The following is a 25,941-nucleotide window of genomic DNA, read 5'->3' as shown; positions in this document are numbered from 1 at the left end:
CATTCACAGACCTAACAACCCTGGCCCAACTCTGAAGTTCTTGCTGCTAAGGCCTCAAGGAGTGGATCAGGCAAAGCAGAGCAGCAATCAGGAAACTTCCTTTTATGGCCGTAGAGCTGTTTTCAGGTGGCCTAAGAAGGGAGTGGTTGGTGTGGGCGGACACTGTTCCCTGTGGTACCAGAACTTTGATCAGAAGGGGAGGGGAAGGATTGACTTTCCCAAGTCCAAAGCTTCCTCTGGCTCTGTGGGCACTCCCCACAGGCAGGGGCCACCACACCCGCAAGCAGGAGTAGCCAGTCCTGGGGGTGTGGGCCAAGGCCAGAGAGAGGCACTGCTGATATTCTAGCCTCTCCAGAAGGCACTGGGCTGTTGCCCTGCCAAGTCCGCACAGCCACCTGGGCCCTGCCTGTCTTGCAGGGTGCCCTGGAAGCAGCTGCAGAAGTTTCCAGTTCTGCAAACAGCATTTATAGTGTAGTGATAACAGCAGCAACACATGGAGGGCTCGCCCCATACCACTCTCTTCAGATTTTCCCTTCGATTCTGTGGTGTATAGGGACCATTCTCTCTGTCTTAGAGAAGTCAGAGACTCCGGGGCTAATGAATTTCCTTAAAGGATCACAGATAGAGGCACAGTTCAAATTAAAGTCCAGATCTATGTAGACTCCAAGCTTTTACACCAGCCTCAGTGTCATGCAAAGGCAGTACCAGGTGCAGCCACCCGTGCTGATACTTGGAGAGAGCAGCCTGCAGGAGGCTGGCAGTTCAGTCTTGTTTGAGGTCAGCTCTTAGCAGAAGAAATCTGCTTCTCTTCTTGGATTGTCTTGCTCTTCCTATTCTCCATAGCTCTTCACTTGCCCTCTGGTACCATTGTGACCAATTCTTCTCAAAGGAGTCAGATTTATAAATTCTAAAAGCAAAGATCCCATTGCCTCTCCCTTTCTGTCCCTTCCTCTACATTAGGACTACTTACCATCCTTCCCCTTTGCCCCTGGGCCAGAGCCAGGGGTCAATGTCCCTCTTAAAGCATGATGCTTGGAAAGAAATACGACATCCATCGTTTAGATCATTAGATTGCAACCCTGAGAATGTTCTTATCAAACCACAAATAGAATCAGACAGAACAGAACCCGCAGACTCCCATGTCCTGAGTCTTGTATTTCTGATAATGCATCCAAAGTCAGCATTTTGGGTTTTGGAAGCCACAGCACCCAACTGGTTGCTCATTGAAGTTACAGTCAACTACACCAGTCCTTCCTTCAGCTCAACTCTCTCATTAGAGGAGAGAAAAATGTCACATGAAGACCAGAAAATAAACACAAACCAGTTTAAATGATTTGGAATTGCTAGCAAGTGTCCCTCCCTTTAACGTCCGGTATCGGCAGCTTGTCTCTTGATATGAGCAGTGTCCCCATGTCTTGTGTCCTTCTACAGACAGTCTAAGCCTTTTCACAATCCCATTTTACTGTTTTCTTTTCTTTTTTTCTTCACTTTTTCTTTTTTTTTGGATACTGGGGATGGAACTCAGGGGCAGTCAACCACTGAGCCACGTCCCCAGCTACCACGCCCAGCCCATTTCATTGTTTTCTTTAAATTTTTTTAAAAAATCAGCTGGGCATGGTGGTGAAAGCCTGTAATCCCAGGGGTTCAGGAGTCTGAGGCAGGAGGTTCATGAGTTCAAGGTCAGCCTCAGCAACTCAGCAAGGCCCTAAGCAACTCAGAGAGACCCTGTCTCTGAATAAAATATAAAAAAGGACTGGGCTGGGTTTAATCCTCAGTACCTCAAATTAATAAGTAAATAAAATTATTTAATTAAGTTTATTTATTTTGCAGTGTCAGGGATCAAACCTAGGTCCTAATGCATACTAGGCAAGTGCTGTATCACTGAGCTGCATCCCTAGATCCATTTTTTAAATTTTCGTTTTAAGACAGGTTTTGCTAAATTGCTGAGGCTGGCCTCAAACACACAATCCTCCTTCCTCAGTCTCCTGAGTAGGTGGGATTTCAGGCATGTACCACAACACCCAGTTACTTGATTCTTTTTAAACGATCACCTGCATTTTTGTTGAATCCTCTGTGAATGCTGTTTTTACCTTTCTACTGACTAAGCCTGTACTGACTCCTTGTTTACCTGAATCCATAAAAAACTTCATTCTAAAGTGCTGGAAATGGACTTTGTGGGAAGAAAGGATTCACACGTGTAAAATCTAGAAACATGGTCAGAGTGACCTCCAAAAGACTTGCCATGACATCCAAGGCCTCCGAGCCCCACATCTGTGCTGGTACAGCTCAGCCCCTGCACATTACAGATGAGAACACGTACACAGAAAGAATGCAAGGGACTTGCCTGGCGTACTGCAAGGAGAATCTGGTCACCTGACTTGGTATCTGCCACTTTCTGCCAGACCAGCTGACCAGCGTCCTGCCTGCTGTGCCCCTTCCTTTTCCGCTCACATGTGGGTCATCCTCCCTCTTTCCCACCGCCCATGGGCTCCTGCATCCCATGTTGCTGAGATTCTCAGAGGGTTCTCAATCCCCCGAGAGTGGACACAGTGTGCCTTTGTGTGAGGTGCTGGGATTGAACCCCAGGGCACTTTATCACTGAGCTACATCTCCAACCTTTTTTATTTTTATTTGCAGACAAGGTCTAACTAAGTTTCTGAGGCTGACCTCAAACCTGGGATTCTCCTGCCTCAGCCTCCTGGATAGTTAGAATTACAGGTACCTGTGCCTGACACAGGTGCCTTCTAACTGGCTGTTAGGGAGTGTGGGAAAATTACAAACCACTATGCATATTGAGCCAGGTTGAAAAAGGGTTTTTTCAATGAGCATGCCAGGCAAGCCGTGGCTGGGAGCAGGCTAATGCCTGAAGAACTCCCAGCACCTGAATTTTGGAAGTACAGACTTCATAAAGGCAAAATTCACAAAACCACAAGGATAATTGAGACACCCGTAGGTCAGGAAAGACCTTGTTGAGACAGATATTTTGATTACATGAGAGAATTGTTTTGATTACACATTTCAGAGTCATTTTTGTTATACATCAGGGCCAGAGTCAGGGAAGCAGGAAGAACCCCCTCTACTGTCAACATAGGTACAGCTTCAGAGGCCGAAAGGAAAGCATTACAAGCAAGGATACAATGGAGTCAGGTCAAAACAAAATGGCATTACCTTGGTTCTTCTCCATTTCACTGGCCTGTGAATTTCGCAACTCCTCCAAGTATTTGGCCAAAATAAATTTGTTTTCTTCAGTGCTAGGGATGGAACCCAAGGCCCACATGCTAGGCAAACACTAACACTGAGCTATACCCTTTATCCTAAATTCTCTCAAATAGAAAGTAAATAGTAAGTTTCAACATGACTCCACATTAAAAAAAAAAAAAAATGGGTAAAGTGTTCACACTGTTGATAAAAATAAAACAATAACTAAAGCTAGACTCATATGCGTGTACTACCACACCCACCCACCTCCTTTTTATTTACCCAAAAGGCAGTCCCACTCTGCACTTTGCTTTTTATCACCTAATAATATATATCTTGAAGTTTATGCCACAGCAGGACATAAAGAACAAAGAGCTTTCTTCTTTTTTGTGTGGTGCTGGGGTTTGGACCATCTCAGACTGAGCTACATCCCTAGCTCCTTTAGTACTGCAGATTGAACACAGGCCTTTTTTATGTTTTATTTTGTATCTCACTAAACTGTTTAGGGCCTCCCTAAATTGCTGAGCTTGGCCTTGAACTGTGATCCTCCTGCCTCAGTCTCCCAAGTTGCTGAGATTATAGGTGTGCTTGACCATGACTGGCTCTTTGTTTTTTAAATATTTTTAGTTGTAGATGGATGCAATACCTTTAATTTTTATTTACTTATTTTTATGTGGTGCTGAGGATCGAACCCAGTGCCTCACACATGTGAGGCAAGCACTCTACCACTGAGCCACAACCCCGGCTCTCTTATTTGTTTTATAGCTGCATAATATTTCACTGAAGCAAGATTCCATAATTTATTTATCTAACCCTCTATTGATGGATACTTGGGTGGTCTCACATTTTTCTACCACACTTATCTTTTACATACGTCATATATGTGTGTGTGTCAATTTCCAACTATGAATTACAATCGAAAGTAGGAACAGGCCAGATAAATGTATCATGGAGTCTTTTTGGCAAGGGCTGCAACCAGAAAACTAAGAAGGTAGAGAGAATCACTGCTGGGACAGTCCCACAGCAACCTTCTGTGGCCTCTTGAGAAGAGAGTTGGCCACATGGCTGTAGCCACCAGATATGGAAGTCTGCATGTGGCGCCCACCAACTCGTCTTTTTGCTATTTTCTCTTCTTGTTTTCCTTTTTTTCCTATTTGGGATTCTTAGAGGGAGCACCCCATTCTATTTCTCTCCATCTCTCCCTCTCTCTCTTCCTGGTGCTCGGAGGTAGGTGGCACTGGCTGTGGGTGTATTTCTCTGGAGTCTGTGCAGATACCTTTCGGGCAGCCTGAGTAGGTTCAGCTGCTCTTGGGTCAGTGCTTACTTGTGGAGTTAAAGAAAAATGATGCTCGGGTCCATTAAAGGAAAGCTGCTCTCGGAGGTCGTGTTGGACAAGTGAGGGCTTAATCGTGGAGTCATACGCAAGCGCATGTGACCTGGAGACTGTGGGAAATGCCTCACTTCTGCATCTTGGCTTCCAGCCGGTCTTTGGGGCTGTGAGAGGAGTTTTGTTCCAAAGGTCAGAGGCAGAGGGTCTGAGCATTTCCAGCACAACCCATGTTTGGGAATAGGACAGGCCTCGTGTTCATTCTTTGAGAAGTTTCCAGAGCCCAATTTTGAATGACTGAATGATTCAAAGATTCCAAATTTCTGGTAGTCCCAGCTACTCAGGAGGCTGAGGCAGGAGGGTCGCTTGAGCTCAGGAGTTTCTGAGCAGTCTGGGCAACACAGACAGACCCCATCTCAAAACCAAAAGAGAAGCTGGGCATGGTGGTGCACACTTGTAATCCCAGTGACTTGGGAGGCTGAGGCAGGAGGATCGCGAGTTCAAAACCAGCCTCAGCAATTTAACGAGGCTCTAAGCAATTCAGTGAGACCCTGTCTCTAAATAAAATACAAAGTAGGGCTGGGGGTGTGACTCAGTGGTCGAGTGCCCCGAGTTCAATCCCCAGTACCAAAAAAAGAAAAGAAAAAAAAAAAAAAAAAGACAAAGATTCCAAATTCCATGGTAACTTTCCTGTGTTTTCACAGTCAGCATTGCCACATCTCTGTGTCCTCAGGCTTTGGAAATGTGGCCCTGGATTAGTGCATGTCTCTCTGGGTGTGTTCTTTACAGAGACTAAGTGTGGTTTCAGCCATCTACCTCCAACTTGGACTCTTACCCTCATACCAGAGTGTCCCTTCCTCCTCTAGGCAGGACAGTTTTGCTTAGTGGTTAGAACAGAAGCTCTGGTGTTGGGCGAGTCCCAGGTGTGAATGTCACTTCACAGGTGGGACTGTGAGCAAGTGACTTGAGCCTTTCTGGGCCTCAGCATCCAGGGGATCAGAAAATCCCCTGCTTCACATAGCCTGAGTGGGCGTAGAGCCTCACACCGTGTCCACAGGTGACTGTGTGGATTATTTTTACTTTTCTAATTCTTGTTCACTAAGGATTATTTATGGTTTCTCTTTTCTCTCTCTGCTTTTTCATAGCCTTGCCATTATTGGTTTAGACTGTATCTGTTTTGAATGGTGGGACTTCAATTCATGGGGTTCTTAAAAGAAACCCTAATAACTGTATTTCTTTCTGGTTCATTGAGATGTAATTTACATGCCACACAATTATACCCAGTGTAAATATACATTAGATAATTTTTACAGACATACACAGCTGTTCAGCCATCACCCGAACCCAGTTTCAGATTTCTGTCACCTCACAAGTTCCCCTGGGCCTCTTGGCAGTCAAGCCTCCACCTACCCCCTGCTCCAGGACACCATGGGTGTGCTTGTGTCTCTAGTAAGTAGCTGTGTGGTTCTTTTGTGAATGGTTTCTTTCGCTTAGAATAGTGCTATTAAGGTTCTTATGCTATTGCATTTTTTTCTATTTTATTCCTTTTTATCACTGAGAGGCTATACCACACTTTATCCATCCTAAAAACTTTATGGATTGACTTTTTTTTTTTTTTTTTTTTTTTTTTTAAGAGTATCAGACATTGAACGCAGGGCATTCGACCACTGAGCCACCTCCCCAGCCCTATTTTGTATTTTATTTAGAGACACAGTCTTACTGAGTTCCTTAGCACCTCGCTTCTGTTAAGGCTGGCTTTGAACTTGCAATCTTCCTGCCTCAACCTCCCGAGTCTCTGGGAGTGGGCTCTTTTTTCCTTCATGACAGTTTTTTTGAAATACAATTCACATATCCTATAGTATGCTCATTCAAAATCTAGAATTTAGTGGGTTTTTAGTATTAGTCATAGAATTTGCAGCCATCATTACATCAACTTAAAAACATTTCACCAACCCTCAAAAAAGCTCCCCCTGCACAGGCATCCCAGCAGAGCCTCCACCCCAGCTTCCTCCCAGCCCTGGGCAACCTCTAATCTACTCTTACCTGTAGGTTTACCCACTCTGGACATTTCACATGCAGTAAATGGAACCATGCGACATGTGGTCTTTGGCTCTGGCTTCTGAGCATGATGTTTTAACCCATCGTCCATGTTGTAGCATGTGTTGCTACTGCATTTCTTTTCATTGCCAAACAATTTCTATTGTATGGATAGAACACATCTTATTTACCCATTCCTCATGTGATGAGCTGGCTGTTGTAAACAGTGCGGCTGTATCGTCTGTGTTTTGTAACTTTCCCCCTCTCACATACACAAGGTCCTGCTATTGAATTAAAATCAAAACTTGATTGGGGGCAAGAAATAGACACAGATAACAAGGCACCCTGAACATAAAGTGACTGAGGAAGGTGACAGGTTCTTTTTCTCCTCTTACATGAAGGCTCAACAGTCAAGGTAAATAGAAGGGAAGTCACTGAGATCACATTTCCTACAAGTGCCTGCAGAAGGTTTAAATGTACCTACACCTGGGCTCTCCCAGCTCTGGACATCTGGACTCAGTCAGGGGCAGGACCCAGGCCTAGGTGTTTTTGCCAAAGTGCCCCAGAAGAGGGTGTGCAGTGCATTTTAGACCCTGGATGGAGAAGATGTTAGAATTCTTGGTCGGGGCTGGGGATGTAGCTCAGTAATGCATACCTTGGGCTTCACATGCCTGAGGCCCTGAGTTTAATCCCCAGTACTGGGAAACCAAAACCTGAACCAGAAATTTTGATCAATGGGCCTTAGTTTGTGAGAATTAAAGACCTGAAGAGCCCTAAGGGACACAGTAGGGCTCAGGACCCAGTTGCCCTGCTCCAAGGTTGTCAGCTGCCCCTTCCAGTGAGGGGTCAGTGGGGACTGGGGGTGGGAACTCAGGTGCTTTGGAATTCAGAACATGGAACCCTCCAGAAAGGAAAAGTGGGCAGGTACTGTGTGGGAGCCTTTTCTTTCTAATCAATAAGCAAACAGTTCCTGGAGTTGCCCAAGCTGGCCGCAGGAATGTTTCCTGGGTTGCAGCCCATGGGAATGAGCAGTTAGCACCTCTGTTATTTAGGCAGGCAGGGTGGGGTGTCTGAGCACTTCTCATGCAGCCAGAAGCCGGGACAATAAAACTCCTCCAATTTGGCATGGAAGCCAGAGGGCCTCCCCATTCACCTCGTGCTTTTTCAAGAAACCAAACAAGTTTCCCTCTTGTGGCAGGCAGGGACAAAGCCCCCCCACTTCCCCCTCTGCAGGAGGCCCACGTGCCCCCAGCCCCTTGAGGGAGTGGAGATCAACTGCTCATTTCCTCCCCCACCTCTTAAACTCAGGTGAGGTTCCTTCCAGTTAGTGCCCACCCCCTTGGAAAACTGAAACCCAGTCCTGGGTCTTGACTTGAGTGGAGACTCACCCCAGTTTCCCCAGCAGAACCATTAGAACCCTGTCCAGGCAGGAACATTGCCATTAAACTGGGTGAGGTTTTATCTGCGGGTGCTGGTGGTTCCTGTGCTGTCCAGGAGAGGCCTGGGAAGGAAAATGATCCTAAACTGAGTTTTTTCTGATCTTGTTGACAAGAAGGACAGAGGGGATGGGGAGGCCCTCCGTCCTTTTGGACTGAAGGAGCAGGAGTAAGTGCTGGACACAGACCCAGTGTGGGATCCACTAATTACTTAAATTCTTCTAGAATGTCACACCATCCACTGTGTCCCCAGGTGACTCTTCAGTACCAGCCCAGGGCCTGGCCCTCAGGGTCTCACAGTAGGACGCAGTTCTTGGCTAGGCCTTGGAACTCTTCCCCCTGTGCCTCCCTGCAGCTCCCTCCCTCCCTGGCTTCTGCACGCAGAGCCCTTGCTCCAGTGGCCCTCTGGAGGCCCTCCTTAGACTCCCTTCATTAGATGGGCTGGCAACTAACCCCCTGGGAACCCCCTTACCTGCTAACAGTTTTAAAGCTTTTAGTTCCTGACCCTAATTTACTTTTCAATAGGCTCTTCTCCGCTGGAATGTCACCCCTCCGCCACAGGCAGCCTCTTGTTTAGTTGGCTGCTGTACTTGCAGGGCTAAGCTCCACAAACACCTAGTGATCATCAGCAGAGGTCATTTTAACAGTGGCACCCAAGGTGGGATTTGAACCAGAGTTGGTTTGACCTCGGTTCACACAAATGCAAAATATTAACAAACTGCACTGGCTGCTAACCGGCGCCAGAAGTGCCAGCACCGATAGCATTTTTCACCAGGCTGATTCTGATCAGCATCCTTGGTATTTGCTGTCGAGAAGAAAATGCATCAGCCGGGGTCGAAACATGACTGGCAAGCAAAGGCACTGCATCAATGACCCAGGTAGCATTAGTGACTTCCCAGGAGAGGGGAAATTCACAGAGGGGTGGAGCCATCGAGAAGCAGGGATGATCGTTTCCTTGCTTACTCCCTTTCTGGAAATAAAGGATAAATGGCTGGGACCAGGTTTTCCTTCATCCTTAAGCTCATCTTCATCTAATCCTCTCTCTACGTGACACCTTTCTCTCCACTGCCACCCCACTTGCCCATCTGCTTGCTGCTGCTTCTCCTCTCCTCTCTCCCTTTCTACCAGGGAATGAACCCAGGGGTGCTTTACGACTGAGCCTTTTTATCCCTAGCCCTTTTATTTTTTTCTTTTGAGACAGGGTTGCCGAGGCTGACCTCAAACTTGCAATTCTCCTGCCTCAAGCTCCCCAAGTTGTTGAGATTACAGGCTTGTGCCACCACACCCAGCCTTCTCTGATTCTTGAAGATTTGTTCCTTGCTTCCTACCCAGGCAGCATTTACTGTTGACATCTGATTTGAGGGTGCACATTGGTGAAGTTAGTGAATTTGTTCTGGGCAAGGAAATTTGGGGGAGATTAGGAGAAACAACCTGATAAGCTTCCTGCAAATAAGTTTCCTGTCCCTGGGAACCCAAGGGAGCCACCTCTCAACAAGTACTGTGGCTGCCTCTGCCTTCACCAAACCAAAGTACACAGGAAGCAGGTGGGTGCACAGGTGTTGGGGCCACATGCTGGGAGCTGTGTTTGTGCAAGGACACTTCCAATTCTTCCACAGAGAAGCCTTTGGGGTTGCAGCTGGCTAGTTAGAGGAAATCTTATTTCAGCTCGTGCAAAGCGGTGACATAATTCAGAACATTCTGAATCTGGAGTCTCAAACTTCCTCCTCCATGTGATTGTCTAAAGAGCCTTGTTCTTTAGACATCAGTTCTCTGATGTCTGGAACTGGATTTCTAAGGCTCCGTATTTGTCCTAGGAGAGAGGGAAGGTGCGTGTCTGCCGATGCTTTGCATTTATGACTCTCCTTCTATTTACTCTCTTAACTGTTCCATTCGTTGTGTGACTTAACCTCCAGGAATTCATTTAACTAGCGGAGTTTCTCAAGTGGGTCCTCAGTGCTGAGAGCCAGGCCTCCTGGTGGTTAAATCTTGATGGGTTAAGTGTATCGGACCACAGCCTTTGTCTCTTCAGAGCTGCGTGACTTGGCCACCTCCCTTCACTTCTGTGCCTCAGTGTCCTCATTTATAAACAGAGGATGCTAAATCCTACTTCATGGGCTTGCTGAATTTAATAAGGATTTTAGATCATCGTTACTGCCAGTTCTCAGTAGCAGATGGACACGTAGAAATAGAGACCCATTACAATTGAGATGGCCGGTCTTCCCAGGGGACTGAGTCTCCTCTTCATCATGCCCCAGATGGGGCAGCCCAGAAGCCTACTTGTCCCTCTCCCCCCATTTTTTTAAACATCAAAGCAATTTTCTGCTGATGATGGGTGCTTAATTAGCCTGTAGTGTTTGTGATTTCATGGATGTCCATCAAAGGAAGCCCTGCCAGCATTACCCAGTGCCACCTAAGAAATTGGTCAACATGAAGGGAAGTTTCGTATAGGCACCTGTGGGAACTCACGGCTTTATGGTTGGAGTTAGAAACATCACTCCTGAACCCTAAAGGAAAAACTCTCATTTCACTTAAATGAGGTTGTCTGTCTCCCTGGGTGTCCTTACATTCATCACATCAAACTAAATTAGAAACTGAAGCCCTTGGTTTGGGGGTACATAATGGCAGCGTGGCCCCCAGGAGCCTCAGAAGCTTCTTTGATCTTGTACACGTAAGCTTGAGTTCAAATGGTCCTTGAAGTCCAGCTGAGTGCAGTGACCTGGCTCTGAAGAGGAGAGATGATCCATGATGTCCCCTTGGTGTGTAACTGTGTGCAGCCCTGCTTCCCAGCAGCGTCCTCAGAGACTGCATCTCCCCACTGGTACTGGGCAGCTCAGCCATCAGGGCCCTGTCCTCACATCCCAGCGTCTGCTGGGGATCTATAGAAGCTTTTGAGAGTGTCTCCATCCTACCCGCTCACATTCCAGCCTGCACGTGGGTGGAGGAGAGGCGGGTGGGGTTCCCTGCAGGCGGGCAATTCCGAGGAAGGAATGTTGCTGAGTGCTCAGAGCCTGCCCACTCCAGACCCAATGCTTTCATGAACTTGGGTTTTATTTGTATTTGAACTTCAGCTATCTCTTCCAGGGTTTTCTGTCTAAAGCTTATTATTTCTTTTTCTTCTCTTCTCTTCTTTCCTTCTTTCTTTCTTTCTTTCTTTCTTTCTTTCTTTCTTTCTTCTTTTCTTTCCTTTCTTTCTTTCTTTCTTTCTTTCTTTCTTTCTTTCCTTTCTTTCCTTTCTTTCCTTTCCTTTCTTTCCAGCACTAGGGATTGAACCCAGGGCCTGAGCTATCTCCCCAACCCAAAGCTTATTATTTCTGCCAAATACACTAGAAAACAGGAAGAATAACAGTGAGAATTTCCCCACATTAAAGACACTTTCAAAAAGTCATTCTTACTAGTTTTTTTTTGTTGTTGTTGTTTGTCTTTTTGACACCTGGGATTAAACCCAGGGGGTGCTTAACCACTGGAGCCACATCTCCCAGCCCCCCTCCTTTGTTTAGGGCCTCACTAAACAAAGACCAGTTGATGCTGGTCTTGAACTTGCAATCCTCCTGCCTCAGCCTCCTGAGTTGCTGGGATTACAGGCAAGTGTGCCTGGCTTGTCTCACTGGTTTAACTTCCTGCTGTGTAATTTCATACTGTTCTGGACCATCTTTTTCCTTTTCTCCCCTCTCTTTTGTTGTTGTTTTTTTGTTTTGTTTTGTTTGGTTTGGTTTGGTTTGGTTTGGTTTTGGTTTTGGTTTTGGTTTTTGTCGTTGTTGTCTGTTTGTTTGAATGGGGTTTAAACCCAGGGACACTACCACTGAGCTCCATCCCCAGCCTTTTTATTTTATTAATTCCTGCTAGAAAGCACACCCCCATTTTGAAGGAAAAGCAGTGGGAAAAGCCCTCACTTTGGGGTGAACCAGCTCAGCCCCTGCATTCCCCAGTGTGTAATTTTAGGAAAAAGAAAACAGTGTTGCTGATGCCTGCCCTAGGGACCTGACGCAGGGATGAAGTCAGAAAATTGGACACAAGGAGCTCAGGGCAAGGACCATCACCTAGGGAGCACTCTGGACTGCCGAGGTTCAAATCACAGCTCCGCCACCTGTCAGCTACCTCAGTTCCTCCATGTGTAAGAGGAGGACACCAGGTACACCAACTTCATAGAATCCCAGTATTAAATAAGCTAATATTTGTAAAGTGCTTAAAATAGAGCGGGGTGTGTTAGTCAATGTTCTACACAATTAAAATGTAATAGAACAGCTGCAGCTGTTGAGTGAGTCTGTGGTTTTTGATGATGGTGATGGTGTGGTGATCTTTTTGTGGAAGAAAGATTATCCTACGTAGACAGGGCCACTGGACTCTCTCACCTGTTGTTACTGGGATTTGGTTTCTAGATCACGTGACCAAATAGCAGGTTGAGGAAAGGCCTTCACACTGGGTTAAAGGCTCCTCATTCCCCCGCTGTCTCACTTTTTGTTAACTTTTTTTCTTCAAATATCCTCAGTCCCCATGTGCTGCTCTCTGGCTTCCCATTTTGCCCTGCTACCCACTTGGTGCTGTGGGAATGCGCAGGGGCTGATCAGGCCCCGCCCCGCCCGCCTCCTAGAGGAGCTTCCCAGAGCCCCTGCAACTTGCAATTTGTCAGCCCAGAGGATCCAGTTTTACAGAAAGATAATGAGTCTTAATGAGCACCTGGTAATTCAGGTTGGGGCTCCCTGTCACACTTACTCTGTCACTTCTCAAAGGGCGAGGCTTAGCCAGCGTCAAGACGAGAGGCCCCGGTAGTTTAAGTGCCTTGCGTCAAGTTATTTGCAAAACCATTTTCATTTTTTCAGGCCACCACCCTTGGCAAGTCCAATCATGCCTGTCTCCACTTTCACTGCCCAGATTTGGATGAGCTGGGGAAAGGAATCCAGGGCAGCTCATGTTCCCTGCGTACACCACGAGCCCCCAGATGCAGCCCAGTTGCGCCATTAGTTGTGCCAGTGGTAGGTGAGGGTTCTTGGAAAAGCATCTTGTTTTTTAGTTTGAAAAGAAGTTCCTACTATAGACTCAAAGGGTGGTGTTTTCCCATCCTTGAAGGACTTGGCATTTCTTCTCTAGTTTCTGTTGTCATTTTATGGCCCGTCTGTACATTTAGAAAATACTTCTGTCTCGTCTGTCCAGAAGCACAGAAAAGCATCCTCACTTCCTTTTGCACTACTCTGCAGCAGCGTAATCATGTTCACCGTCTTGGTTAATCTTCATGAAATTCTGAAGTGGTAGGCTCCCCACTTGGTGGTATCCTTCATGTTAAAATAGAGCAAATGGAGGCCCAGAGAGGCTGAGTCATTTGCTTAAGGCCACCCAGCAAAAAGATGGTAAAATCTGGATTTATAATCCAGTGGCAAAACTGCAGCCAGTCTTTTTTTTTTTTTTAATTGCTTTCCTTCCCACCATTTGTTATAGCTGGCCCTTGCTTACCCTGCCCCCAGCCCATCAAGATTGCAAAGTGAATTGTCAACTGAGCTTGAAGGGTTAGGGAATTTTGTTGTTGTTCTTAAGAAACTAGGAGGGAGGGCCATGAAAGACAAGTTCTCTTCTTCTGAGTTAACTCTTCCTGGTCACTCAGTTTATTTGCCAGTTAACAGACTCCCAGTTAGGGCTGCGGTGGTTTCAGATTTCTATCATCCTTAGGCTCCTAACTTGGAGGCAGAATCCTTTAAAAATCGTCCAGGTTTGGGGTGAAGGGTTAAGGGTGTAGCTCACTGGTAGAGAACTTGCCTGCATGTGCAAGGCCAAGTTCCATCCCTAGCATTGAAAAAAAAAAAAAAAAAAACAAGGGGCTGGGGATATAGCTGAGTTGGTAGAGCGCTTGCTTCACCTGTACAAGGCCCTGGGTTCAATCCCCAGCACCACCAAAAAAAAAAAAAAAAAAAAAAAAAAGCCAAGCATCTCTCCAAAGCAATACAGGTTAGGGGCATAGGAGAGATTCTAGATCACCTCTCCCTGTCTTTTGGTGGTACTAGGGATTGAACCCAGGGGAGCTTTTTATTTTTTATTTTGGGACCAGGTCTCACAGTTGCCTGGAACTTGTGATCCTCCTGCCTCAGCCTCCTGAGTCACTGGGATTACAGGTGTGCACCACTGCATCTAGTCCATGTTAGTTATTAACCAGGATATTAACACAGGACATATTTACAGAAGAAAAGCATATACATTTCATTAATTTTTACATGTACATGAGAACCCTCACGAGTGAAGGCTTGAAAAAGTAGCCAAAGCAAAAAGTTGTATACTTTCTAGACAAAGAACAATACATTTTGTGAAGAAATGACAAGACAGAGGGGTCTGAGCTAGGGGCAGTAAATGCTATGTGAGTCACTAGGAGAAAATAGAGGGATGGAGGATGAGGATTATTTCAATGAGTTTAGTAAGTTTGTTTATTTTTTTATTTTTGAGACAGGGTCTCACTATATTGCTTAGGGTGTTGCTAAAATTGTTGAGGCTAGCCTTGAACTTGCAAACCTCCTACCTCAGTCTCCTAAGCGGCAGTAAGTTTATCTATAAAGATCTTTGCAGCACCAGTTCCCAGTCACTGATGACAGGGCCTATCTTGCTGGTACAGGAATATCAGCTCTCTCTCCCAGGAGTTTTTGTGATTGTCTGTGGGTAAGGAAGGGCAGTTCAGACAGACCTAAAACCCTACCTCTTAAGTGCCTTTGGCTCAAAAATATTTATGTCAAAGAGACATATTTTGGGGTGACATTCTGGTTTCCTTCAAGGCCCAGTTATGGCTCTGCCATATACTAGTTATGGGATGTCAGGTAACTTCTTAACTTCTCAGCCTCAGTACTACTCTTCTCACCCCAAATATCCAGGGTCTTATTTTCTCTTTCAAGAGCAGGAAAAATGAAGCAAGGGCTTCAGACATGGTTGCAAGGGTGGCCCCTGGTGGAGGAAATGAGAACTGCAGCCCAGACATCACTGGTGGCTTTGGGGCTTCCTGACCAACACCTGATCCTCCTGAACATAAAGGAGTCTAGCCTTGTAAAGTAGGCTTGACAGCAGGAGTTTGTATAAAAGAACACTTGGATAAAATAGAAATGTCATTGGATGGAGGAGGGAAGATTATTTGAAAGGAAGGAAAACAGGCTAAGTTCTGAGTTTTCCTGGAATGAACTGTCTTCAACTGTACCCTCTGCCTGGGAGGCTCTTTGTTATATTTTTCTTTTGCTTTTTAAATTTTATTTGTTTATTTAGAAATTTCATACATGTATGTATGTATCTGTATCTATGTCTGTCTGTTTATCTCACTGTGTTGTCTAGACTGGCCTTGAACTCCTAGGCTCAAGGGATCCACCTGCCTCAGCTTCCCTACTAGCTGGGATCACTTATCAGTCCTTGAAATTTTTTATTTTTTGTGTTGTGCTTTCTTCCTTCATGGCATAAGGTCCACGGCAGCAGTCACCTAATTTATCTTGTTCACGTTGGGTCCTCAAAGCCCAGGACAGTGTCAGGCACATAGCTTGATGAAGGACTGTTGAATCAGTCCTTTGGGACTCTGATATTTCATATACAAACTTTTCACCATAGCTTCCCCAGCTTTGGAGAGTAATAATTTTTAAGGTGTTAATACTTTAGTAAATGTAATACTTTAAGTAGTCTTTCCTCCAAGCCGTGGATCATAGCACTCCTCCATCAGGTAGTCCTTCTTTGGCTTTTGCATTTGTCTTAGCGCCCTGTATGATCAGGACGAAGACTCTGTTCTCTGAAACCTTCATCATCTCCTCTGACAATGATCAGCTTCTCCTCCATGCCTCACACTGCAAGTAGGAATTAGCTCTCTGTGCCTCACACTGCAAGTAGGAATTAGCTCTCTGCTTCATGTAATAAACATAATCAGCACTCGATAGATACTATTATCAGTGTGTTTTGTTTAATACTCATGGGAGCTAAGTTGATGATTAGCCAAAGTTGCATGTGCTTTATTATTTTTATTTAATAAACTTTAATATTTGTTATGTGACAGGCACTCTCCTACAAGTCTTAAAATAACCCTACTATATAATTGCTATTGTTGCTCTCATACCACTGATAGGTAGCTTGAATCAGAGAGGTTAGATAACTTGTTCAAGGTCACAGAGCTAGTAAGTGGCAGAGCTGGGACTTGAACCCAGTTAATTTGGTCTAGAGTCTACTTTTCTTTGTTTGTTTTTGTGATGCTAGAGATTGAACCCAGGGTCTCACACATGCTGGGCAAATACTCTAACACTTAGCTATGTCCTGAGCCTTTTTTATTTAATTTTGAGACACTTTCAATAAGTTGTCCAGGCTGCCCTTGAACTTATGACCCTCCTGCCTCAACCTCCTGAGTCAGAGTCTACTCTTAACCATTGTGCTGTACTGTCTCTCTTAGTATCTGCCACTGTTTGTCAAAATGGATACTATTTTTTCAAAGGGAGACTATCCACAGCATCTCACTGTAGTCTGGTCTCTAACCTGTGGGGTCTGCAGGTACTGTCTCAGTCATTTTCGTGATAGGTTTTCACGTTGGCAAAAGTCACCTGAAGAAGAGGCCTTTTTTTTTTTTTTTTTTTTTTTTTTTTTTTTTTTTGGTTATCATTACTGAAACAGAAAAGCTACTTTCTAGGTAAGACACTGTTTTCACTTGACGAACAGTATCAGGAAAAAATCAGACCACAGTGAGCAGCCATCCTGTAATTACGAATGAAGAACTGAATGACAATATTTTTTTTAAAAATATTTTTAGATGTTGATAGATCTTTATTTTATTCATTTATTCATATGTGGTGCTGAGGCTCGAACCCTGTGCTTCACGCGTGCTAGGCAAGCGCTCTACCACTGAGCCACAACCCCAGCCCCCTGAATGACAATATTGATTCCTGGACAGCTTTGTTCTGTCCGCGGGGATGGTCTTGCTTGCTTGTTCTGTGTGAGTTGCACTTTTGGTGGGTGAATCGAGTTTGCTTTCTGGAGGAGAGCTCTTGTCTTCAATCTGCCCACTTTCCTAACCGCTGTGATTTTCTGCCCTACAGTGGGTTTTGAAGGATGCACGGGTCGACCAAGGACAGTCTACTTTTCTGAAGACTCCCGATTCAAAGTAGGCACGGATGGTGTGATCACCGTCAAACGGCCTCTACAGCTTCATAATCCGGAGACGAGTTTTATGGTCCACGCCTGGGACTCCTCCCACAGGAAGCTCTCCGCCAAAGTCACGCTGCGGGCAGTGGAGCACCACCGCCACCGCCGCCACCACCACCGTGTATGTTGGGGTGACGCTCGTTCCATCTGCCGTCAAACCAGGTTTCTCAGCCCTGGCACCATTGGTGTTTGGGGCTAGGTAACTCCGGGAAAAGGGGCAGTGTCTTGGTACCAGTGATTGAACTCAGGGGCACTCAACCACCAAGTCACATCCCCAGCCCTATTTTGTGTTTTATTTAGAAACAAGGTCTCTCACTGAGTTGCTTAGCACCTCATTGCTGAGGCTGACTTTGAACTCGCCATCCTCCTGCCTCAGCCTCCTGAGCCACTCGAACTACAGGCATGCGCCACCAGGCCCGGCCCTTTGCTGCTTTTGACAAGCAAAAAATACTTCCAGATACTGCCAGTGGTCCTTTGGGGTAGGGGGTTGCAAAATCCCTCCAATTGAGAGGACTTTTTGTTACACTGAACTAACTCTTGTTGGATTTTTGGGCTTCTTATTGGGTTGGAGGGATCAAGTAATACAGAACAGTGGGTAAAGGCATGGACCCTGTATGTATCCATAGGAAGTTGGTTCCAGGACTCCCCCTCACCTCGCCCCTCCAGTCCCTTATGTAGCATGACATAATATTTGCATATAACCTACACACATCCTCCTCCTGTATCCTTTAAAATCTTCTCTAGATTACTTGCAATACCTAATAGTACAATGTAAATCATTCTCATACAATCTGTACATGTTCAGTACAGACACAATTTTGGTGGGGATGGTACTAGGGATTTTACCCAGAGATGTGCCACTGAGCTACATCCCCAACCTCCCTCCACCCCTGTTTTTTGAGACAGGATTTTGCTAAATTGCTGAGACTGACCTTGAATTTGCGACCTTCCTGTTTCATCCTTCTGAGTTGCCAAGATTATAGGCCACCATGCTCAGTGATTTTTTTTTTTTTTTGGGGGGGGTGGAGTGGAGGGAGCTATTGGAAATTGAACCCAGGAATGCTTTGCCACTGAGCCACATCCCCAGACCCTTTCATTTTTTTATTTCGAGACAGGGTCTCACTAAGTTGCTTAGGGCCTTACCAAGTTGCTGAAGTTGGCCTTGAACTTGTGATCCCTCCTGAGTTGCTGGATTATAGGTGGGTGCCGCCATGCCTGGCTTTTTTTTTTTTTTTTTAATATTTTTGATCCATGATGATTGAATCCCTAGATGTGATCCTGTGGATCTGTAGGGCTGACTGTTATGTACTCCTTAGTTGTTAGCTGCTATTGTTTTCCTCCTGGAGGCAGAGTGATAAAAGGTGGATTCTCTGATCTTTTGCTCTTGGTCTTTCCTGTGGGTGCATCTTGGCAAAGACTAGGAGGAACCAGAGGGAAGCAAATGCCCCACTGACCTGTCACTTACCAGGGGTCCATCCCCATTTTGTTTGCAGTGCCTGGTCATTAGCACTGGTGCACACCAGGGCCCCGTAAGTACTGAATGGCCAGAGAGATGGGGTTGGCCACGAATGGAAGGATGTATGTTTCTGGAGACGAGTGTTTCTGGAGGGTGTTATCAAAAGCCAAATGCCTTCGCCAGCTTTGAAACTGCTCCCATGGCACTTCCTACCAACATGTGCCTCTGGGGGAACATTCTAGTTGCATCCTGCTTACCGCCTTGGCAAGGTGAACTGTGCCGTAAATGCCGGAGCCTTTAAGAGTGCCTCCCATTTGTCTCCCTCAGGACGCTTGAGGCTCTTGGTACTTAATAGTCTTCTTGATAGAGCTAATTTTTCTCCCTAGTGGAATCATCAGAAAAAATGAGGAAATTAGTAGAACTATGTTCATGCGTCTCCCTGTCTGCAGTCTCTAGGTGGCCTAGCATTCACAGCAAGGAGTTCAGGCGAGATCGGGCGCATTCAGGGTACAGGAATAAGTTCAGCACAATGAATTCTTGCTTGGCAGTCGCCTGTGAAAACATCTTATGACCAACTGAGACAGTTTTGAACTTGGTTCTTTTCCAACTTTCCATCTCCACCTCAGCCAACTTTGCCTCTTCTTCCTGTTCTGCTGTATCAGGATTTGGTTCAAGTATATATTACATGAAACCCCAAATTACAGGGGTTTTTTTTCTTTTTTTCTGAAAAATACTCTCTTTTAAGTTAAAGAAGTTCAGGGGTAAGCTGTGCCCAGTATGGAGATTTTACAGTCATCAAGAACCCAGATTTCTCCTTTCCTCTCCACTTTGCTGCCCTCAGCACATGGCTTGTATTCTCGTGGTTACATCATGATACAGTCAGCCTCCTGTCTTGGCCTTGTGAGTAGCTGGGATTATAGGGCATGGACCATTGCACTTGGTACCCTTCTTCATTCTATGTGATAATAAGGAGAAAGGAACTGGGGGTATAAGCTCAGTGGTAGAGTGCTTGCCTAAATATGCAGGACCCTTGGTTCAATCTCAATCCCCAGTACCGCCCTCCACTGTCTCACCCCCCCAAAAAAAAGAAAAGAAAGAGAAGCATGAAGGTGTGTTACTTCTTAGTTATCTGTCTGCCTTTTAAGCAACCTTTAGTTGATTCTTCTTTTTTTTTCAGTTGTAGATGAACACAATACCTTTATTTTATAGATTTATTTTGTGCGGTCCTGAGGATTGAACCCAGTGCCTCACACATGCTAGGCGAGTGCTCTGCTTCTGAGCCACCACCCCAGCCTGCCTTTGTGGAATTCCAAAGCAGTACTTCGACTATGTCACATTGGCCACACCTGGATACAAGTGTAACTTTTTACAGATATGTAGTTTTTTCTGTGGGTACATTGCCAGGTACACATTAAGATAGAGAAAAAGAGGTTTTGAATTTGTTTTGTATTTAATAAGAAAGCGAAAATGGCTATTGGGGTGGTGGCAAACTCTGCCATAACGGTTTTGACCTTCCCCTGGGTTTGTCTCCAGTTTAAGGGACTCCTGTGGAACCAGGTGGTGCTCTGTTAAGAGAAGGGACAGTAATCTTACCTGACTTCCACCCCCAGTACTAGGGATTGAACCCTGGGCATTGTGCAGGCTGGGTAAGAGCTCTACCCCCGAGTACCACCCCCAATCCTTCTTACCCTGTTTTAATTTTGTATTAGAATAGATCTAACTTTGCCGTTCTTTCACTTAATTTGAGAGAATTTTTGCAGTTTGGTAGCCTGTTTTTCTGAGGGATACATTCCATGTTAAGTATGGAAGAAGAGGCACTGTTCCGTTTAATTTCACACATGAAAATGTTCATCCTATGCTTAGCCAGCACAGTGTTCCCGGCTATTTATTATCATTGTCTGAAAGTGTTCTGCAGTCCTGATGTCAGCAAGGCATACATTTGTCTTCCTTTTCAATCTGGCAAATGGCTTTTCATTCTTCCTCAGTACCATGGCTGTGCACGATGATCATTTTAAAGCCTAGGGCACGCTGTGGATGGTCAGTTTCTTATATTATTCTTGTTCTTGGAATAGATCCCAAAATATTATAACTCAGTGTTTTTTAACAGTCATTTATTGAGCACTTACTATGTTTCAGGCACTAATCTAAGTACTTTACATGTGCCACTTAATCCTTCCAGTGACCTATGATGTAGGTACTGATATCACCCCTGTTATAGATATTAGGAGACTGGTACAGAGAAGTCAAGTGATCTGTCCTGAACAAGGAGGTGCCACACTGAGGAATCAAAGCCTGACAGCCTAGCCCAGGAGCCTGCCTTTGGCCCTGGTTGGCCTGCCTCTGTGGGAGACAAATGCAAGGCTCAGCAGGACGGAGAAGGGGTGTGCCCCCTGCGCGTGCATGCGTGATCGTGGAAGTGCCCTGGGAACCACACCTGGGCAAGTCTCATATCCATGTTTTACATTTTGAATCTAAATTAAAAAAAAAAAAAAAAAAAAAAAAAAAAAAAAAGGCCAGGAAATCGGGCTTGAATCAAACTTGGCACACAGTGATCAGGGAATATGAGTGAGCATCCTTCTGTGGAGGGAGGAAGGTGGAATTTTCCACTAGAAACCGTGTGTTACCGCTAGTCATTCTCAAATACTTCCACAGCTGGGCGTGGCAGCGCTTACCTGCAACCCCAGCAGGCTGAGGCAGGAGGATCGCTTGTTATAGAGGTCAGCCTCAGCAACTCAGCAAGGCCCTGTATCAAAACAGAAAATAGAAAGAGCTGGTATGTTAGTCAGTGGCAAAGCACGCCTGGGTTTAATCCCCATTACGAGCAACAGCAGCAAACATAAACAATTTGGGAGATATGTTCCTTCTCACTTCACTCTCCTATTTCCCTGATTGTGCATAAAGTTATCTTTATTGCACAAGAAAACTGTTCAGTATGAGTCTCAAAGGGTGTTTTTGGTGCTCATCCAAACAGCTTCTGTTCGAGCAAATGGAAACCTTAGAGATACAGAACAGTGAGATTAAGAGGTTTGTATTCATCTCAAAGTAGTTCTTAGTTAGACAATTCCCCAAACTTAACTTGGCAGACAACTCAACTTTAGGGAACTATATCCCTGGGAAAAACATAAAAGAAAAGAAATTGAAAACACTTGATAGTTATTGAATAAACTCTGATATTAAATCACCAGACTGTAATGTTGCTATAAAAATGACAGATATATTGCACAGACTTGAAATAACTTATAAATTATAATATCAAACTTCAAACTACAGTTATGTATTTATAATGATTACTTGAATTTTGGACACTGAGAAGGATCAAAATAGGACATATCCTTTATTATGTGGCTGTATCAGTCAGCTTTCCATCCCTATAACAAAATACCTGAGGCAATAAACTTATAAAGAGAAAAGGTCTAGTTTGGCTCATGGTTTTGGGAGGTTCCAATGCAAGATCAAGTGACCCTTTTAATTTGGTCCTCTGGTGAGGATAGCACATTATGGTGGGCGTATATGGCAGAGCAAACCACTTCCCTAAGCAAAGAGGAGGAGGAAGAAGAGACTGGGTACCAAAATTCTCTTTAAGGACACCCCCTGCCAATGATCTGAAGACCTATCATAGGCCCCACCTCCTGAAGTTTCTACCACCTCCCAATAGCATCACTCTGGGGACCAAGCCACCTGGAACTTTAGGAAGACATTCAACATCCAAACCATGGCAGTGGCAAAGGGGTTTGTTGATTTTTGTTTTGGCTGCTCATTTTGGAATGGATATATAATTTCTCATGGAGAGGAGGACATGTCATTAAGCTAAAACCAACAGAGCCCCCAGGCTGCAGCAGGTAGGTTGCACAGTGAGATTTGTAGTATCTCTCCTGACTTCTCTCCCGTTGTTCCTCATTTCCAGTCTTCTCAGGAGCCTCTCCCTGGAACCCACACAGAAGTGCTCACATTCCCCAGCTCCCACCATGGTCTCAGAAGACAGAAGAGAGACTGGGTCATCCCTCCCATCAGCTGCCCAGAAAACGAAAAAGGTCCATTTCCTAAAGACCTGGTTCAGGTAGAGAAGAAAATTCTCTATTTCTCTGGAAGGAATTTGGCAAAGTAGAACCAATGAAGAGAAGGGGGAAAACCCCAGGTAGGAATCTTCCTTTGCCAATTTTTTTTTTTTTCTTTCTGTTTTTTTTTTTTTTTTTTTCAGATCAAATCCAACAGGGACAAAGAGACCAAGGTTTTCTACAGTATCACTGGCCAAGGAGCTGACACTCCCCCTGTTGGTGTGTTTACTATTGAAAGAGAAACAGGATGGCTGAAGGTGACGGAACCTCTGGACAGAGAAAAAATTGCCAAGTATATCGTAAGTACCTCTCGCTTGTTGACCGGGGGTAACATCTGTCCAAAATTCTGTGGCCCACTCCTGCTGGGTCCCCACATCACAGATCTGAGCATGTGAAGAGTTTAGCTTTTGACATCTCTTGACTTGTTGATAAGGTGAAATGACAGGAGAACCCAGGGCAGTTCATTTTTTTCCTTATGAGGAAAAATATGGGGGAAGAGTGTTCATAGGTCATGCAGGAGTTTAGACCCAGGATGTCAACCTGTTCTTGAGGCTGGAGGTTCCTGAGGAAAGAAGATAGGGGTGATATTAGGAAGCAGAAACTATTTCTGGGACTTGGTAGAAATCAGAGCTTAGGAGAGAGGGAGATTAGTAACAATGCCAAAGGCAGAAAAATCTGGGAGAAACACCAGACTGGAGAGGCCAGAGCAAACTTGACCCTGAGTGGAGTGAGTCAGAAGTTTTTATGCTTCTGCCTTTACCTCTGACCCTGGTGCCCCAGACTTCCTGTGGGACATGGAGGTCTGCCGGGTGGGGGGCATGTGTTCTACAGCCCATGGGTCCTAACTCATCCTGATCTTGAAGCAGCAGCACACATGTGAGGAAAGTCCTCTCTGAGGGTTTCACAGTGGGAAGGGTGGAGACCAGGTGAGCCCGCGGGACTCCAGCCAGCCCCCGCCTCCGCCTCATCTTCCTCGGCAGGGCCTGAGTAACCCTCACTTGGCTCTTGCAGCTCTATTCTCACGCCGTGTCTTCAAACGGGAATGCAGTGGAGGACCCCATGGAGATTGTGATCACAGTGACAGATCAGAATGACAACAAGCCCGAGTTCATCCAGCCAGTCTTCCAGGGGTCTGTCATGGAGGGGGCTCTTCCAGGTACATGCATGGCAAGGAGTCAGAGAGACACTGAGCTGCTTTAGGTCCCAAAGTGTTAGGCCTGGTGCTTGGGGTTAGGCCACTGAAGCTGACTCTTGATATGGACAGCTTTCTTTAGAAGCCACTGTGTGTGTGGAACAATCTACCTACAGAAACACATACAACAGGAACAGTGTAAGACAACTTCCCTGATTACGAAACAGATCCTCGCCAGTACCTTAAACCCCCATAAACACTTCTTGATCACGTCTTCTCTATTGGTAGCTATTGTCCTGACTTTTTGTTGTTGTTGTTGTTGTTGTTGTTGTTTTTCTTTTGGTACCAGGGATTGAACCCAGGTATGCTTAACCACTGAGCCACATCCCCACCCCTTTTTATTTTTTATTTTGAGCAGAGGGGTTGCTTAGGGCTTTATTAGGTTGCTGAGGATGACCTCCTGCCTCAGCCTCTTGAGCCACTGGAATTAGTCATGCTCCACTATGCCTGGCTTATACATATATTTCTATGACCTCTTTCATTTTGTAAGATTTTCATTGGTGATGACAATTCATTTTCATTGCTACATAGGGTTCCCTTCTGTGGTTATTTATGTAAAACAGTTTAGTATACTGTTGATGGAAATTGGGGCCTTTTGATTTTGTTGCTATTCTGAACAGCACTCTCAGAATATCCTTAATATATCTCCTAGTGCAAATACATGACAATTTCTCTAGCATACACATTCATAATGGTGGATCACCTGTATTCATCTTTACTTAATAGTGTCAAGCAGGTTTTCAAGGTGGTTAAAATCAGTTTACACTCCTGGAAATTATTAGACTGTTTAGCTTTTGCCAATCTGTTGGGCATGTGATGCCAACTTGGTGCTATTTAAAATTGCACTTATGGGCTGGCAGTGTGGCTCAGTGGTAGAGCACCTGCCTAGCATGCATGAGGCCCTGGACTTAATCCCCAGCACTGCAAAAAAATAAAACAACAACAACAACCACCTTCATTTCTGGGGTGACTGATGGCCTAAGCATCTTGACATATGTTTACTGGCTATTTTTAATTTATTTCTTTTTTATGATTTGTCTATTGAAATTTTTCCCTTTTTTTTGTTATTTCTTTCTTGGATCACTTGTATTTTTGCTATTAATTCTTAATTACTTAGATATTCTGGATATTGGTCCATCATCAGTCGCGTATGTTTTAAGTATTTTACTCCACTTTGAAAGTAATGATGCCAATGATCATTCTCTAATGTAGAGAATTCTGGAATTGTTCTTGTTTTACATGCCATTCAACTCAGTATAAGAGATATGGCAAGACTTTTTTTTTTGGTACCAGGATTGAATCCAGGGATGCCTAACTACTGAGCCACATCCCCAGCGGAGGGCGGGGGGGGTGGAGGGCCCCCCCTTTTTTTTTCTTTTTTGTATTTTATATAGAGACAGGGTCTCACCGATTTGCTAACTACCTTGCTAAATTGCTGAGGTTGGCTTTGAACTCTCGTCCTCCTGCCTCAGCCTCCTGAGTTTCTGGTATTATAGGCATGCGCCACCATGCCTGGTGGCAAGATGTTTTAGTAAAAGTTTAGTTATTTAAAATATTCCTCCTCATCCCACCCAAAAATTTGTCCTGGGGGGTTGAGTTCCCTGAACACAGCTCACATGGTGTAGTGCTTTCTTCTTCCCCTAGCAATTTGGAAGAATGCAACTATGACAAAGTGCCATCTGCAGGGTCCTCCTTCACCCCGTGGGGCAGGATGGGACGGAGTAGTATTGAGCAGGTCCCAGAGGGCAGCCTGTCTAAATCTTCCTCTCCTTTGGTGCTTTCAGGAACCTCCGTAATGCAGGTCTCAGCCACGGATGCAGACGACGATGTGAACACTTACAATGCTGCCATCGCTTATACCATCCTCTCCCAAGAACCCGAGTCGCCTCACCGCAATATGTTCACCATCAACCGGGAAACGGGGGTCATCAGCGTGGTCACTCCCGGGCTGGACCGAGAGGTCAGGCAGAGCTCAGGAGGATCCAGTGGGAATTGAAAGCAAATGTCTATTGGCTAAATCCCTTTGTAAAACTCTGCTGTGGCCAGTGGTCAGTTAGTGTGGTGGTCTGAACTTTGCACCTAACCGAGGTGCCAAGGGTTTCTGTGCCTGGGTG

General features: G+C 45.3%; 1 protein-coding gene across 1 annotated transcript in view; it reads left to right on the top strand.

Moving 5' to 3' along the window:
• The window catches only part of Cdh1 (cadherin 1), a 74,155-nt gene that overhangs the window by 31,180 nt on the left and 17,034 nt on the right, over nucleotides 1-25,941 (top strand). Inside the window, exons 3-7 of the mRNA XM_047528055.1 lie at nucleotides 17,019-17,245; nucleotides 22,485-22,637; nucleotides 22,779-22,934; nucleotides 23,647-23,791; nucleotides 25,612-25,787. Coding sequence (XP_047384011.1) covers nucleotides 17,019-17,245; nucleotides 22,485-22,637; nucleotides 22,779-22,934; nucleotides 23,647-23,791; nucleotides 25,612-25,787 — 857 coding nt within the window. The remainder of the gene's footprint in view (nucleotides 1-17,018; nucleotides 17,246-22,484; nucleotides 22,638-22,778; nucleotides 22,935-23,646; nucleotides 23,792-25,611; nucleotides 25,788-25,941) is intronic.

This window comes from Sciurus carolinensis, chromosome 16 (genome assembly GCF_902686445.1).
Source record: "Sciurus carolinensis chromosome 16, mSciCar1.2, whole genome shotgun sequence".
Lineage (NCBI taxonomy): Eukaryota > Metazoa > Chordata > Mammalia > Rodentia > Sciuridae > Sciurus > Sciurus carolinensis.
The sequence above is the reverse complement of the archived record's forward strand: the minus strand, read 5'-3'. Positions and strand labels throughout refer to the sequence as shown.